The sequence below is a fragment of the Bolinopsis microptera genome, chromosome 4 (genome assembly GCF_026151205.1).
Source record: "Bolinopsis microptera isolate Bmic1 chromosome 4, MBARI_Bmic_1.0, whole genome shotgun sequence".
Lineage (NCBI taxonomy): Eukaryota > Metazoa > Ctenophora > Tentaculata > Lobata > Bolinopsidae > Bolinopsis > Bolinopsis microptera.
This window is the reverse complement of record NC_087075.1, coordinates 3,306,387-3,323,055: the sequence shown is the minus strand read 5'-3', so window position 1 is coordinate 3,323,055 and position 16,669 is coordinate 3,306,387. Positions and strand designations below refer to the sequence as shown.

General features: G+C 38.2%; 2 protein-coding genes across 2 annotated transcripts in view; both read right to left on the bottom strand.

Annotated features, from left to right (window-relative positions):
* LOC134814418 (basement membrane-specific heparan sulfate proteoglycan core protein-like) overlaps positions 1-11,062 on the bottom strand; it is a 160,237-nt gene extending 149,175 nt beyond the window's left edge. The window contains exons 1-7 of the mRNA XM_063822529.1: positions 10,926-11,062; positions 10,386-10,550; positions 9,846-10,010; positions 9,306-9,470; positions 8,766-8,930; positions 8,226-8,390; positions 7,686-7,850 (exon numbers count right to left, since the gene is read on the bottom strand). The gene's annotated coding sequence lies outside the window, so the exon portion shown is untranslated. The remainder of the gene's footprint in view (positions 1-7,685; positions 7,851-8,225; positions 8,391-8,765; positions 8,931-9,305; positions 9,471-9,845; positions 10,011-10,385; positions 10,551-10,925) is intronic.
* A 2,638-nt stretch (positions 11,063-13,700) lies between these two features.
* LOC134814363 (hemicentin-1-like) overlaps positions 13,701-16,669 on the bottom strand; it is a 37,619-nt gene continuing 34,650 nt past the window's right edge. The window contains exons 48-49 of the mRNA XM_063822461.1: positions 14,590-14,673; positions 13,701-13,879 (exon numbers count right to left, since the gene is read on the bottom strand). Of these exons, the coding sequence (XP_063678531.1) occupies positions 13,701-13,879; positions 14,590-14,673 (263 nt within the window). The remainder of the gene's footprint in view (positions 13,880-14,589; positions 14,674-16,669) is intronic.

Genomic DNA, 16,669 nt, shown 5'->3' with positions numbered 1-16,669 from the left:
GGCCGGGGCAGGGTTGGGCGCCCCTTGACGGGTCCAGGAAATGGGGGGCAAAAAAATTTCTGCAAGTTAGTCGAGTTTAGTCAAGATTTATAGTTTTCAAGGGGTTTTAGCCCCTGGCAAGCCGTTTTGATTCGAAGTCCCCTTTTTGGGATTTGGGTTTGCTTTTTTTTTTGAATATTGGAAAAAGTGTCAAAATGTGTGGGGGTTTGGGGTTCACATTTCCTTTGTTGCATTTCCCTTCACGGAATTCCCTTTTCGGCTTGTGAGGGACCTATAAAAAGGGATAGTAATTTCCAAATTTTTGTACAAATACAAAAATTTGCTTGTTGCGTCCGTAAATTTTGTCTTTTTGTTTATTCGCACCATTTTGGGTTTTTTTTAAAATTAACATAAATTTCAGGATGAAACCCCCCCCGGGGCCCCCCAATTTTTTTGGGGAAAAAACCAAAATTTCTCATTGGGGCATTGGCACTTTTTTGTGTTCCTGATCCAGGGCTCCCTTTGCAGCTGGAAATTTCCCTGCAGGGAGAAGTGCGTTTGTGCTAAACTCCATTTTCCTTTCCGGGGGGTTTACAGCCATTGACTGATCCGAAATGGGCCCGCAACCCAAACTTTTGCAAGTTTAGTCGATTTAGTAAATATTTATAGTTGCAAGTTTCGCCCCTGGGGAAGCAGTTAAGATTCGAAATACCTTTTAGGGGGGTTCGCTTTTTTAATTTGGAATTTTTGGTAAGTGTCAAGTGTGTGCGGGGGGTGTTCACATCCCAAAAGTTGCCATTTCATTCAGGGAAACCCCTTTTGAGCCTCTGTTTATGGGAACCCCATAAACGTATAGTAAAACCAAAAATTTTGGACAAAAATAAAAACTTTTCTTGTTTCGTCAGGATTTCCGTCTTTTTTTTATTGCAAATTTTTTGCATTTCTAAGATTAAATAAAATTTTTGGATGAAACCCCCCCGGCCCCCAAAATTTTTTGGAAACAAAAATTACTTTTATGTGGGAGGCCTTTTGGTTCCCGATTCCCGGGGTTCCCCCTTTTTCCGTGGGGGCAGCCCTTTCAGGTGGGGAATGCGTTTGCTGGGTAAACTCATTATCTGGGCCCGGGCAGGGGTTTAAGCCATTTTGGGCTGATCCGAAGGGGGGCCCCCAACCCAATCTTTGCAAATATAGTCGGTTTTGTCAAGTATTTATAGTTTAAAATTTCAGCCCTGGCAAGCAGCTTAAGAATTTGAAGTACCCTTTTAGGGATGGTTCCTTTTTATAGAATATTGGATAAGTGTCAAAATGTGTGCGGGTGGGGGTTCCAAAAAAATGGGCTTTTCATTCACAGGAAATTCCTTTCGAGGGATCTGTGATGGGGCCCCCATAAAATTTATTTAAAACCAATTTTTTGTACAAAATAAACTTTGCTTGTTGGAAAGTCAGGTATTTCATCTATTTTATTCGCACAATTTTTTGCCCTTTCTAAGATTTAAAATAAAAAATTTTGGGGTGAACCCCTTTTGGGGTTCCCCCCAATTTTTGGAAACAACAAACTTACTCCATGGGGGCAGGCACTTTTTGTGTTCTGATCCCGGGTACCCTCTTTGGCAGGTGGACATTTCGTGGCAGGTAGAAGCTTTCGTTTGCGGGTAAACTCCTTATCTGCCGGGCAGGTTTTACAGCCATTTTACGGGTCCAGAACTGGCCCCCAACCCCAAAATTTTTCTCAAGTATAGTCGAGTTTTGTAAGTTTTATTGCAAGGTTTTAGCCCCTGGCCAAACAGTTTTTAAAATTCGAAGTTCCCTTTTGGGGTGGTTCGCCTTTTTTTTTTGAATTTTGGGGTAAAATGTCAAAGTGTGGGGGGGTGGTGTTCACATACAATAGTTGGGATTTTATTCACGGAATTTTCCCTTTCCCAGCATCTGGATGGGCCTCATAAAAAGTTAGTAAAACCAAATTTTTGTAAAATACTAAAATTTGTTGTTTTACGTCAGTATTTCAGTCTAAATGTTTAAATTTGCACACATTAAATTTCATTTATTTTTAAAAATTAAAATTTAAAAACAGGGGTGGGAAACCCCTTTTGGTCCTCCAAAATTTTAGGAAACAACAAAATTACTCCCGTGCAGGCACTTTTTGTGTTCCTTTATCCGGGCTACCCTTTGCCCGCTGGGGCTCCGTGCAGGTAGAAGCTGCGTTTGCTGCCCAAACTCCATTTATCTGCCGGACAGGGTTTAAGCCCTTGACTTATCCCGAAACTGGCCCCCCAACCAAACTTCTGCAAGTATAGTCGGGTTTAGTCAAGTATTTTTTCCTTGGGAAGTTTCAACCCCTGGCAAACAGTTTAAGATTTTGAAAATACCCTTTTTGGGATGGTTCGTTTTTTTTTTGAATATTGGGGTAAGTGTAAAGTGTGTGCGGGTGGTGCAATACAATATTGGGATTTCATTTACAGAATTTCCTTTTGGCATTGTGTGGGACCTCATAAACGTATAGTAATACCAAATTTTTGTACAAAAAAACTAAACTTTTTCTTGTTGGGCGTCAGTTTTCAGGGGGATTGTTTATTCGCACACTTTATTTCCATTTTTTAAAATTAAAATTTAAATTTTAAAGGGTGAACCCCTTCGGTCCCTCAATTTTTGGAAACAAAAAACTTACTCCCTGTGCAGGCACTTTTTGTGTTTCCCGATCCCCGGTGCCCCTTTGCCCGCGGACATGCCGTTTTAGGTAGAAAATGCGTTTGCTGCCCTTTAAAAATCCATTATCTGGGAAGGGTTGACAGCCCTTGGGGCTGGGTCCTGTGGGCCCCCCCCGCAAACAATCTTCTGCAAGTATAGGGGGTTTAGGCAAGTTTTATAGTTTTCAAAATTTCAGCCGCTGGCAAGCAGTTTTGATTCGAAAATACCCTTTTAGGGTTTGGTTTGCTTTTTTTTTTGAATATTTGGTAAGTGTCAAAATGTGTGGGGTGGTGTTCCAACCAAAAGTTTCATTTTATTTTACAAGGGAAATTCCCTTTTTGCATCTGTGTGGGGGGCTATTTAAAAGTATTTGTTAAAACCCAAAAAAATTTTACAATACTAAACTTTGCTTTTTTGGGGGTCAGTATTTCAGGGGCTATTTGTTTATTCCCCACAATTATTGATTTCTTTTTAAGATTAAAAAAAATTTTTAGGTTGGAAAAACCCCTAGGGGGCCCCCCCCAATTTTTGGAAACAAAAAATTTTCTCCCCTGTGCAGGCACTTTTTGTGTTCCTTTATCCAGCGGGGTACCCCCCTTTTTCCGCTGGCATGCCCCTGCAGGGAGAAAACTGCGTTTTCTGCCCAAAAAACCCCTTATCTTTCCGGACAGGGTTGACAGCCATTTTACTGATCCAGAACTGGCCCGAAAAACCCCTCTTCTGCAAAATATAGTGGGTTTAGTCAAGTTTTTTATAGTTTCAAGGTTTTAGCCCCTGGCAAGCAGGTTTAAGATTCGAAGTACCCTTTTGGGATGGTTCGTTTTTTATTTGAATATTGGATAAGTTTTCAAAAATTGTGTTTCGGGTGGTTGTTCACCTACAATAGTTGCATTTATTCAAGGAATTCCTTTCGAGCATCTGTGAGGGGGCCCCATTTTAAAAGTTTTTAGAAATTTCCCAAATTTTTGTACAAATACAAACTTTGTTTTTTGGGCGTCAGTATTTCAGTCTTTTTGTTTATTCGCACCAAATTTTTGCATTTTTTAAGATTAAAAAATAAATTTTCAGGATTAACCCTTCGGTCCCTACATTTTTTTGGGAAAAAAACAAATTACCCATGTGCACACTTTTGGTTCCCGTCCGGGCTACCCTTTTTCCCGTGGACCCTGCCCTTTCAGGTAGAAGCTGGGTTTGGCTGCTAAATCCCTTATTGGGCCCGGGAAAGGGGGGACGCCCTTGAATTATCCAGAACTGGCCCCCCAACACAAAATTTTTTCAAATATAGTCGGGTTTAGTAAAATATTTATAATTTGGAAGTTTCAAACCCCCTGGCCCAAACAGTTAAAATTCGAAGTTCCCTTTTTGGGAAGGGTTTCGCTTTTTTTGGTTTTTTGGGTAAGTGTCAAAATGGGGTTGGGGGGGGGGTTCACATTCCCAAAAAGTTGCATTTTATTCACCGGAATTCTTTCGAGAATTTTGTGTGGGGCCCCCATAAAGTTTTAGGAAATTCCCAAATATTTTACAAATTTCTAAATTTTCTTGTTGACGTCCAGATTTCAGTTAAAATGTTTATTTGCACACATTTTTGGGATTTCTTTTTAAGGAAAATAAAAAATTTCAGGATGAACCCCTTCGGTCCCTCCAATTTTTAGGAAAAACAACAACTTTCTCCTTGTGCCCGGCACTTTTTGTGGTTTGATTTCCGGGCTACCCCTTTTTCCCGTTGGGCATGCCGTTTCAGGGAGGAAACTGCCCTTTGCCCGCTAAACTCCAAATTATCTGCCGGACAGGGGGGAAAAGCCCTTTACTGATCCAGAACTGGCCCCAAACCCAAAATTTCTGCAAGTATAGTTTGAGTTTTGTAAATTTTTTTTAGTTTCAAATTTCAGCCCCTGGCAAAACAGTTAAAATTTTGAAGTCCCCTTTTTTGGGGTGGGTTTGCTTTTAAATTTTAAAATTGGTTAAATGCCCAAAATGTGGGCGGGTGGTGTTTCCCTACAATAGGTTTAATTTTTATTACAGGAATTTTTTTGAGATCTGTGATGGGACCTCATAAACGTTAGTAATACCAATTAAATTTTAAAATACTAAACTTTGTTGTTGACGTTTAGTATTTTAGTCTATTAAATTTTTTCCCCACACATTATTTTATTTTATTTTTAAAATTTAAATAATTTCAGGATGAACCCCCTTTTGGGCCTCCAATTTTTTTTTTTTGGGGAAAAAACAAATTTTCCCTGTGCAAACACCTTTTTTTGGTTTTTCCCGATCCAGGGTCCCTTTTAAGGGTGGACATGCCCGTGCAGGGAGAAGCTGCGTTTTTGTTTTCTAAACTCCCTTATTGCCGGACGGGGGGACAAGCCCTTTTACTGATCCAGGGGGAATGGGCCCCGCCAAAAACAAACTTTTGCAAGTATTGTCGAGGTTTTTGTCAAGTATTAAAAGTTTCAAGTTTCAGCCCTGGCAAGCAGTTTAAATTCGAAAAATTCCCTTTTTTTTGGGTGGTTCGCTTTTTATTTTAATATTGGATAAGTGTCAAAGTGTGTGCGGGGTTTGGGGGTTCACATACTTTTGTTGCATTTTATTCAAGGGAAATTTCCCTTTTGGGTCTTGTGGTGGGGCCTATAAACGTTTTTAGTAATTCCCCAAAATTTTTTACAAAATACTAAACTTTTCCCTTTTTGGGCGTCAGTATTTTGTCTTTTTGTTTATTGACCATTATTTCATTTTTTTCTAAGATTAAATAAAAATTTTTGGAGAAAACCCCCGGTCCCTTTCCAAAATTTTTTTGGGAAAAAAACAACTTACTTTCCCTGTGGGAGGCCCCTTTGTTTTTTCCCATCCAGGGCCCCTTTGCCCGCGGTCCCTGCCGTGCAGGTTAGAAAAATGCGTTTTGCTAAAAATTCCATTTTTCTGCCCCGGGCAGGGGACAGCCATTGGGGTGATCCGAGACTGGGACCCGCAAAAAAATCTTCGCAAGTATAGTCGGTTTGTTAAGTATTTATAGTTTTCAAATTTTTAGCCCCGGCAAACGTTTTTTATTCCGGAAAGTACCCCTTTTGGGGGTGGTTCGCTTTTTTTTTTTGGAAAATTGGATAAGTGGGCAAAAAGGGGTGCGGGGGTTTTTCAAAAACAAAGTTTTCTTTAAATTTAGGAAATTTCCCTTTTGGATCTGTGTGGGGGCCTCATAAAAGTATTTGTAATACCCAATTTTTGTTTCAAAAACTAAATTTGGGGGGTTTTTTTACGTCAGTATTTTAGTCTTTTTGTTTATTTTGCCCCCTTTTATTGTTCATTTTTAAGATTAACATAAAAATTTTAGGGTGAAACCCCTTTGGTCCTCCCTTTTTTTAAAAAAAAACAATTACTTTCCCTGTGCAGGCACTTTTGTGTTTCCCGATCCAGGGCTTTCCCCTTTGCCGTGGAAAAATTTCCAGGGGCGGTTTGAAGCTGCGTTTGCTGCTAAAATTTCCCTTATCTTTCCGGCAGGGTTGATGCCAATTTACTGATTCCAGAATGGGCCCCGCAACACAAAACTTCTGCAAAGGAAAAGTCGAGTTTAGTCAAGTATTTTTGTTGCAAGTTTCAGCCCCTGGGCCAAACAGTTTTAAAATTCGAAGTACCCTTTTAGGGTGGTTCCCTTTTTTTTTTTGAATATTGGGTAAGTTTTTTCAAAGTGTGTGCGGGTGGGGTTCAATACTATAGTTGCTTTTTATTCACAGGAATTTTTTTGAGCATCTGTGTGGGGGCCTCATAAAGTATAGTAATTTCCAATTTTGTACAAATACTAAACTTTGCCCTTTTTGACGTCAGGTTTTTAGTTTTTGTTTATTCGCAACCATTATTTTTTTTTTCTATGATTAACATTAAAATTTAGGGGTGAACCCCTTCGGTCCTCAATGTTTAGGAAACAACAAAATTAAATCCCTGTGCAGGCACTTTTGTGTTCCCGATCCAAAAGGGGTACCCCTTTGGCCGTGGACATGCGTGCAGGGAGAGCTGCGTTTTCTGGTTTAAAATCCCTTAACTGCGGAAGGTTGACAGCCATTGCCTTTATCCAAAAGACTGGCCCGAAAAACAATCTTTGAAAGTATTGGCGAGTTTAAATCAAGTATTTATTGGGCCCAAATTTTAGCCCCTGGCAAGAAGGTTTAAAAATTTGAAGTACCCTTTTAGGGGGTGGTTCGTTTTTTTATTTTAATATTGGATTTAAATGTCCCAAAAAAGTGTGGGGTGGTGTTCACATACAATTGTTGCATTTCATTACAGGGAATTCTCCTTTCGCGCATCTGTGATGGTGACCTCATAAACGTATCGTAATACCAATTAATTGTAACAAATACTAACTTTGCTTGTGTTGACGTCAGTATCTTCAGTCAATGTTTATCGCACAACTTTAATGCAAATTCTAGATTAACTTAATAATTTCAGGATGAACTCCCTTCGGTCCCTCCAATTTTTTAGGAAACAACAACTTACTCCATGTGCAGTCACTTTCTTGTGTCCTGATCCAGAGGCTACCTCTTTGTCAGCTGGACATGCCGTGCAGGTAGAAGCTGCGTTTGCCTGCTAAACTCCATTGATCTGCCGGACAGGCTTGACAGCCACTTGACTGATCCAGATACTGGCCCGCAACACAATCCTTCCTGCAAGTATAGTCGAGTTTAGTCAAGTATTTATAGAACTGCAAGTTTCAGCCGCTGGCAAGCAGTTTAAGATTCGAAGTACCCTTTTAGGGATGGTTCGCTTTTATTTGAATATTGGATAAGTGTCAAAGTGTGTGCGGGTGGTGTTCACATACAATAGTTGCATTTCATTCACAGGAATTCCTTTCGAGCATCTGTGATGGGACCTCATAAACGTATAGTAATACCAATTATTGTACAAATACTAAACTTTGCTTGTTGACGTCAGTATTTCAGTCTATGTTTATTCGCACACATTATTGCATTTCTAAGATTAACATAAATTTCAGGATGAACCCCTTCGGTCCCTCCAATTTTTAGGAAACAACAACTTACTCCATGTGCAGTCACTTTCTTGTGTTCCTGATCCAGAGGCTACCTCTTTGTCAGCTGGACATGCCGTGCAGGTAGAAGCTGCGTTTGCTGCTAAACTCCATTGATCTGCCGGACAGGCTTGACAGCCACTTGACTGATCCAGATACTGGCCCGCAACACAATCTTCTGCAAGTATAGTCGAGTTTAGTCAAGTATTTATAGAACTGCAAGTTTCAGCCGCTGGCAAGCAGTTTAAGATTCGAAGTACCCTTTTAGGGATGGTTCGCTTTTATTTGAATATTGGATAAGTGTCAAAGTGTGTGCGGGTGGTGTTCACATACAATAGTTGCATTTCATTCACAGGAATTCCTTTCGAGCATCTGTGATGGGACCTCATAAACGTATAGTAATACCAATTATTGTACAAATACTAAACTTTGCTTGTTGACGTCAGTATTTCAGTCTATGTTTATTCGCACACATTATTGCATTTCTAAGATTAACATAAATTTCAGGATGAACCCCTTCGGTCCCTCCAATTTTTAGGAAACAACAACTTACTCCATGTGCAGTCACTTTCTTGTGTTCCTGATCCAGAGGCTACCTCTTTGTCAGCTGGACATGCCGTGCAGGTAGAAGCTGCGTTTGCTGCTAAACTCCATTGATCTGCCGGACAGGCTTGACAGCCACTTGACTGATCCAGATACTGGCCCGCAACACAATCTTCTGCAAGTATAGTCGAGTTTAGTCAAGTATTTATAGAACTGCAAGTTTCAGCCGCTGGCAAGCAGTTTAAGATTCGAAGTACCCTTTTAGGGATGGTTCGCTTTTATTTGAATATTGGATAAGTGTCAAAGTGTGTGCGGGTGGTGTTCACATACAATAGTTGCATTTCATTCACAGGAATTCCTTTCGAGCATCTGTGATGGGACCTCATAAACGTATAGTAATACCAATTATTGTACAAATACTAAACTTTGCTTGTTGACGTCAGTATTTCAGTCTATGTTTATTCGCACACATTATTGCATTTCTAAGATTAACATAAATTTCAGGATGAACCCCTTCGGTCCCTCCAATTTTTAGGAAACAACAACTTACTCCATGTGCAGTCACTTTCTTGTGTTCCTGATCCAGAGGCTACCTCTTTGTCAGCTGGACATGCCGTGCAGGTAGAAGCTGCGTTTGCTGCTAAACTCCATTGATCTGCCGGACAGGCTTGACAGCCACTTGACTGATCCAGATACTGGCCCGCAACACAATCTTCTGCAAGTATAGTCGAGTTTAGTCAAGTATTTATAGAACTGCAAGTTTCAGCCGCTGGCAAGCAGTTTAAGATTCGAAGTACCCTTTTAGGGATGGTTCGCTTTTATTTGAATATTGGATAAGTGTCAAAGTGTGTGCGGGTGGTGTTCACATACAATAGTTGCATTTCATTCACAGGAATTCCTTTCGAGCATCTGTGATGGGACCTCATAAACGTATAGTAATACCAATTATTGTACAAATACTAAACTTTGCTTGTTGACGTCAGTATTTCAGTCTATGTTTATTCGCACACATTATTGCATTTCTAAGATTAACATAAATTTCAGGATGAACCCCTTCGGTCCCTCCAATTTTTAGGAAACAACAACTTACTCCATGTGCAGTCACTTTCTTGTGTTCCTGATCCAGAGGCTACCTCTTTGTCAGCTGGACATGCCGTGCAGGTAGAAGCTGCGTTTGCTGCTAAACTCCATTGATCTGCCGGACAGGCTTGACAGCCACTTGACTGATCCAGATACTGGCCCGCAACACAATCTTCTGCAAGTATAGTCGAGTTTAGTCAAGTATTTATAGAACTGCAAGTTTCAGCCGCTGGCAAGCAGTTTAAGATTCGAAGTACCCTTTTAGGGATGGTTCGCTTTTATTTGAATATTGGATAAGTGTCAAAGTGTGTGCGGGTGGTGTTCACATACAATAGTTGCATTTCATTCACAGGAATTCCTTTCGAGCATCTGTGATGGGACCTCATAAACGTATAGTAATACCAATTATTGTACAAATACTAAACTTTGCTTGTTGACGTCAGTATTTCAGTCTATGTTTATTCGCACACATTATTGCATTTCTAAGATTAACATAAATTTCAGGATGAACCCCTTCGGTCCCTCCAATTTTTAGGAAACAACAACTTACTCCATGTGCAGTCACTTTCTTGTGTTCCTGATCCAGAGGCTACCTCTTTGTCAGCTGGACATGCCGTGCAGGTAGAAGCTGCGTTTGCTGCTAAACTCCATTGATCTGCCGGACAGGCTTGACAGCCACTTGACTGATCCAGATACTGGCCCGCAACACAATCTTCTGCAAGTATAGTCGAGTTTAGTCAAGTATTTATAGAACTGCAAGTTTCAGCCGCTGGCAAGCAGTTTAAGATTCGAAGTACCCTTTTAGGGATGGTTCGCTTTTATTTGAATATTGGATAAGTGTCAAAGTGTGTGCGGGTGGTGTTCACATACAATAGTTGCATTTCATTCACAGGAATTCCTTTCGAGCATCTGTGATGGGACCTCATAAACGTATAGTAATACCAATTATTGTACAAATACTAAACTTTGCTTGTTGACGTCAGTATTTCAGTCTATGTTTATTCGCACACATTATTGCATTTCTAAGATTAACATAAATTTCAGGATGAACCCCTTCGGTCCCTCCAATTTTTAGGAAACAACAACTTACTCCATGTGCAGTCACTTTCTTGTGTTCCTGATCCAGAGGCTACCTCTTTGTCAGCTGGACATGCCGTGCAGGTAGAAGCTGCGTTTGCTGCTAAACTCCATTGATCTGCCGGACAGGCTTGACAGCCACTTGACTGATCCAGATACTGGCCCGCAACACAATCTTCTGCAAGTATAGTCGAGTTTAGTCAAGTATTTATAGAACTGCAAGTTTCAGCCGCTGGCAAGCAGTTTAAGATTCGAAGTACCCTTTTAGGGATGGTTCGCTTTTATTTGAATATTGGATAAGTGTCAAAGCTTGTGCGGGTGGTGTTCACATACAATAGTTGCATTTCATTCACAGGAATTCCTTTCGAGCATCTGTGATGGGACCTCATAAACGTATAGTAATACCAATTATTGTACAAATACTAAACTTTGCTTGTTGACGTCAGTATTTCAGTCTATGTTTATTCGCACACATTATTGCATTTCTAAGATTAACATAAATTTCAGGATGAACCCCTTCGGTCCCTCCAATTTTTAGGAAACAACAACTTACTCCATGTGCAGTCACTTTCTTGTGTTCCTGATCCAGAGGCTACCTCTTTGTCAGCTGGACATGCCGTGCAGGTAGAAGCTGCGTTTGCTGCTAAACTCCATTGATCTGCCGGACAGGCTTGACAGCCACTTGACTGATCCAGATACTGGCCCGCAACACAATCTTCTGCAAGTATAGTCGAGTTTAGTCAAGTATTTATAGAACTGCAAGTTTCAGCCGCTGGCAAGCAGTTTAAGATTCGAAGTACCCTTTTAGGGATGGTTCGCTTTTATTTGAATATTGGATAAGTGTCAAAGTGTGTGCGGGTGGTGTTCACATACAATAATTGCACTTCATTTACAGGAATTCCCTCTGAAAATTTAGGGGGGCCCCAAAAAATATTCCAAATTTAAAAAATTACAAATTTCAACCCGGAATTTTTCATGAATTCCCCAACCCGGAAATTTACAAAAATTCCCAAAATTTCAAAGAAACCCCCCCCCCTTTTTTAAAAAAACCTTCTTTCCTGTCATCACTTTTTTGGTTTCCCTCCGGGGGATCTTTTTTCCCCTAGGAGAAGGCTTTTCCAAACCCCAAGATTGCAAAGGGGAACCACTTTTCTATCCTCTGGGCCCCAAAAACCCCCTCCCAAAAAAAGGGAAAAAAAAGGGGAAAACCCCCAAGGGTTTTTTACCCCCAAGGGGTTTTAAAATTTTTCGGGGGGTACCTTTTTGGTTTGCTTTTATTTTATATTATAATTTCAAAGGGGGGGTTTGGGGTTTTACAAATTCCTTTTTTAAGGGAACCTTTCGGGGGCCTTCTTTTTTGGGGGTCCCTTCGTTATATCAATTTTTCCCTTTCCGGCAAAAACAAAATTTTTTTTGTTTTTTTCTGTTTTTATTAAAGGGGTTTTTGCCAATTAATTTCATTTTAAATTTTAAAATTTTTTGGGTTTTCCCCTTGGGGATGAAATTTTTAAACAAAATTTTTGGAATATTTTTTTTTATCCGGGGCCCCTTTTTTCGTGGGGTTATATAAACTTTCTTTCCTTTTAAACCCTTTTTCTCCAAAGGTTTACCGGATTGGTATCCCGTTTTTGGGGGAAAAATTTTAGTAAATTTTAGTTTTCAAATAAATAAATGCAATTTAGGTGGGAAAAATTTAAAATTGAAATATTTTAGGGATGGGTTTTGGGTTTTATTTAAATTGGTAAATGTAAATTGTGCTGTTTTAATACTAGTTGATTTATTAACAGGTTCCTTTAGAAATTTTAGGGGTATAAAAGTAATTTTACCTTTTTGTAAAATAAATTTGCTGGGTTTAGTTTATTTAGTTTTGTAGCAAATTATTGCTATTTTGTTTCATAAATTGCAGGGATTAATTGGGACTAAATTTTTAGGAAAAAAAAATTACTGTGTACGCCCTTTTTGTGCCCGAAAAGAGGTATTTTGTCTGTAATTTTATAGAAACTGGGTTTGTGCTTTTAAATTTATTGCCGGGGGCAAAAATTTAAAGCCAGTTAATTAGTAGGGGAAAAATTTCTAAAATAGCGAATTTTTAATTTTTAGTTTTAATTTAGCCTAAATGCTTAAAAAATTAATTTCCCTTTTGGGGGGTTATTTTTTTTTAATAGGGGTAAATGTAAAAAATTGTGCGGGGTTTTTGTTACATTTTAAAAAAAATTATTAAAATTTTAGGAATTCCCCCCCATTTAATATTCCAAAAATTTCCCCCTTTTAACAACAAGGAATTACAGGAAATTTCCCGGAAACTTTTCCCCAAAAAGGATTTCCCCAACCCCGGAATTAAAGGTTTGGAACCCCCATTACCCCAAAAAACCCTTTCCTCTGTAAATTAATTTATTTCCGGGTTTTAAAGGGGTCAAACTCCCCCCCGAATTTAGAAGATAAGTTTCTGTGGGGAAAAGGAAAAACCCCCCAAAAAAGGGAAAAAAAGGGAACTCCCCCCAAAAAGGTTTCTTTTTTGCCCCAATAAAAGGAAAAAGGTTAAATCTGGGTTCTTTAAGGGTTTCCCCCAATTTTAAAAAGGGTTTTCCCCTAGGAACCTTTTGGGAAACCTAAGTTTTGGGAACCAAGGTAAACTATTCCCCTTGCTATCATATAACAATCACTACAACTGTTTCACTGGTTACTTTGGTAATCAGTTATCAGCAATAAGTAAATAATAATTAGTAATCAGTTTTCAGTAATCGGATAATAGCAATTAGTAGCTAGTAATTAGTAGCTAGTAGCTAGTAATTAGTAGCTAGTAATTAGTAGCTAGTTATAATTAGTAGCTAGTAATTAGTAGCTAGTAATAATTAGTAGCTAGTAGATGTTATTAGTACTAGTAGCTAGTAATTAGTAGCTAGTAATTAGTAATTAGTAGCTAGTAATAATTAGTAGCTAGTAGATGTTATTAGTACTAGTAGCTAGTAATTAGTAGCTAGTAATTAGTAGCTAGTAATTAGTAGCTAGTAGCTAGTAATTAGTAGCTAGTAATTAGTAGCTAGTAATTAGTACTAGTAGCTAGTAATTAGTAGCTAGTAATTAGTAGCTAGTAATTAGTAGCTAGTAATTAGTACTAGTAGCTAGTAATTAGTAGCTAGTAATTAGTAGCTAGTAGCTAGTAATTAGTAGCTAGTAATTAGTAGCTAGTAATTAGTACTAGTAGCTAGTAATTAGTAGCTAGTAGCTAGTAATTAGTAGCTAGTAGCTAGTAATTAGTACTAGTAGCTAGTAATTAGTAGCTAGTAGCTAGTAATTAGTAGCTAGTAGATGTTATTAGTACTAGTAGCTAGTAATTAGTAAATGTCCAGCACTTACCCCCCTCATTGACCATGATTTCAATATCCTCCTTGTACCACGAGACAGAGGCAGCACTAACAGCTCCATTTGCAGTGAACTTGCAAGTGAACGTAGAGTCCCCCACCCCGGAGGTGAAGGTTTGTACTATTACCGGGGAAACGCTTTCCTCTGTAACAGTTATATGTTATTTCGCTTAATAACGCACTCAATACTCATCAAGATTGAAGAGAGATGGAGTTTGTGTAGAATAAGAAAAAGCCAGAATAGTAGAAAGCGAGCTGCACAAGGTAACTAATGCAACTAAGGCAACTAAGGTAACTATAAGGTTACTTAGGTTACTAAGGTAACTAAGGTAACCTAGGTAACTAAGGTAACTAAGGTAACCTAGGTAACTAAGGTAACCTAGGTAACTTAGGTAACCTAGGTAACTAAGGTAACCTAGGTAACTAAGGTAACCTAGGCAACTAAGGTAACTAAGGTAACTAAGGTAACTATAAGGTTACTTAGGTAACTAAGGTAACCTAGGTAACTAATGTTACTTAGGTAACTAAGGTAACTAAGGTAACCTAGGTAACTAAGGTAACTAAGGTAACCTAGGTAACTAAGGTAACCTAGGTAACTTAGGTAACCTAGGTAACTAAGGTAACTAGGATAACTAAGGTAACCTAGGTAACTAAGGTAACTAAGGTAACCTAGGTAACTAAGGTAACCTAGGTAACTTAGGTAACCTAGGTAACTAAGGTAACTAGGATAACTAAGGTAACCTGGGTTACTAAGGTAACTAAGGTAACTAGGGTAACTAAGGTAACCTGGGTTACTAAGGTAACTAAGGTTACTTAGGTAATCCGGTAACCTAGGTGACAAACTAACACGCTTACCGACTACAATCATTTGCATTTCTTTGGTGTACGTGACTCCCCCTATGCTCGACTCACATTTCCAATATATATCTCCCAGTGACACTGAGGATGTGTAATTTAGTTCAACAAGCAACATTAAAGAAGTCAACTTTTTATCATAGTATGATAATGTGGTTTCATTATTTTCCTAATTTTAAGCTATTTCAACCAGTTAATACTCAAATAACTTTGGTCTAAAGATAACATAAAAAGATAAAATAGTAATTATTAGTAAATAGTAATAATTAAATAGTAATAAGAAAATAGTAATTAGTAAATAGTAATTAGTAAATAGTAATTAGTAATTAATAAATAGTAATTAGTAAATAGTAATTAGTAAATAGTAATCACAGTGCTGGCAAGCATGACTGTGCCTTTTAAGCTTTTATATTCACTATACTATTTACCCCCTTCACTATTATACTCCCTTTACTATTTACCCCCTTTATTATTTTTCAGGCATTAAGACTATTCGGAAATCGTTCAGAAAGTTTATTTTTAGTTCAAAACATTCTCATTCAATGTCAAAGATGACAGGAATAAGAAATATTTATGTAAAGATTTTTAAGAAATTCGCATAATATACGCGCGCAGTAGTGTTATACAGTTATACAAAAATCGGTAAAAAACCCAAAATCGCCATATTCAGGTGCCTTAAAAACCATGTTAAAATTGAGCTAGAGATCTGAAATTTTGCAGAGCGTCTAGATGTTGACCAAATCGACTGCAAAAAACGTTTCAAGATTCAATAGTATCGGGAAGTGGGTTTTCTGGAACCCCTGTTTTACGATAGATTGCTGTGATATATACATTTATTATATAGATATATTCAGGGAATATAGACGCTTTGGCAGTCAATTATAGCCTATATTTAACTATTTAAGTGTCCGTAGATTCAAAAGCTTTAAACTTTTAAAGATTTTTTCATTTTCACCCTTTTGTAAAAAGGCAATAGTGAATTTCTTGAATTACAGATACAAGTTAAGTTCTACGGCAATTGAACTGAATTTCAAGTGTTTCCCGTATTTGATGCATAATTTATCAATATTATAATCATGAAAGTGAGCTGATTGGAGCTTATACCTAAATTTATAGTAAATGTGGAATGGAAATCTAGCGTCCGCCAAAACGAAACAATGGGCGCAATTTTTGTTTTCTTTATAGAGCTGCGAGCTATATATGTCCAGGTTCATTATCTTACTTATAATTCAGAGAATTATTTTAGCTGTCTGTAGAATGTATACGTCTGTACGACCGCCCACGTGCAAATTAGATGAAAATAAGTAGTTGCATAGTAACCATGGTAACAAGGATTGCTACACGCACGTGCACGTGCAAAGATTGGCGAGCGACATTTTGATCAGTTTTGATGTAATTACGTTGTGTTCAGTGCGAACTACATTTTAATCGGCTGTATCTTCGGTTGTGACGGATGTTTTTTAATGCGATAAAAACTGATTACAAAAGAAAACTATTAGCTTCCTCCCTGTGACTACAGGTTTTTTAGTCTTACTTATAATTCAGAAAATTATTTCTGCTGTATAAAAAAATGTATGTACGACCGCCCACGTGCAAACTAGATAAAAAATAAGAATTTCGGTAACAATCAAAAGGTTCCAATTTCCATAGCAACGGTGTTTTAATGCACACATGCACGTGCAAAGATTGTTTTAACGTCATTTTTTATCGGTTTTGTGGTAATTACGTTGTGTTTAAAGTTTTTATATTTAAATCGGCTGTATCTTCGGTTGGGATGGATCTTTTTTGATGCGATTAAAAATTTCTTTCAAATAATACTTTTAGCTTCATCCCAGTTACCACGGGCTTTCTAGTCTATATTATAATTCAGTGAATTATTTTTGCTGATGTACGACCGCCCACGTGCAAATTCGGTAAAAAGCAAAAAGTTGCAAAGTAACCATGGTAACGAAGGTTGTTACAGGCACGTGCAAAGATTGTTAGAACGGCATTTTTATCGGTTTTGTTGATATTACGTTGTGTTTAGTGCGAGCAACATTTTGATCGGCTGTATCTTTGGTTGTGTAGGATTTTTTTTTAT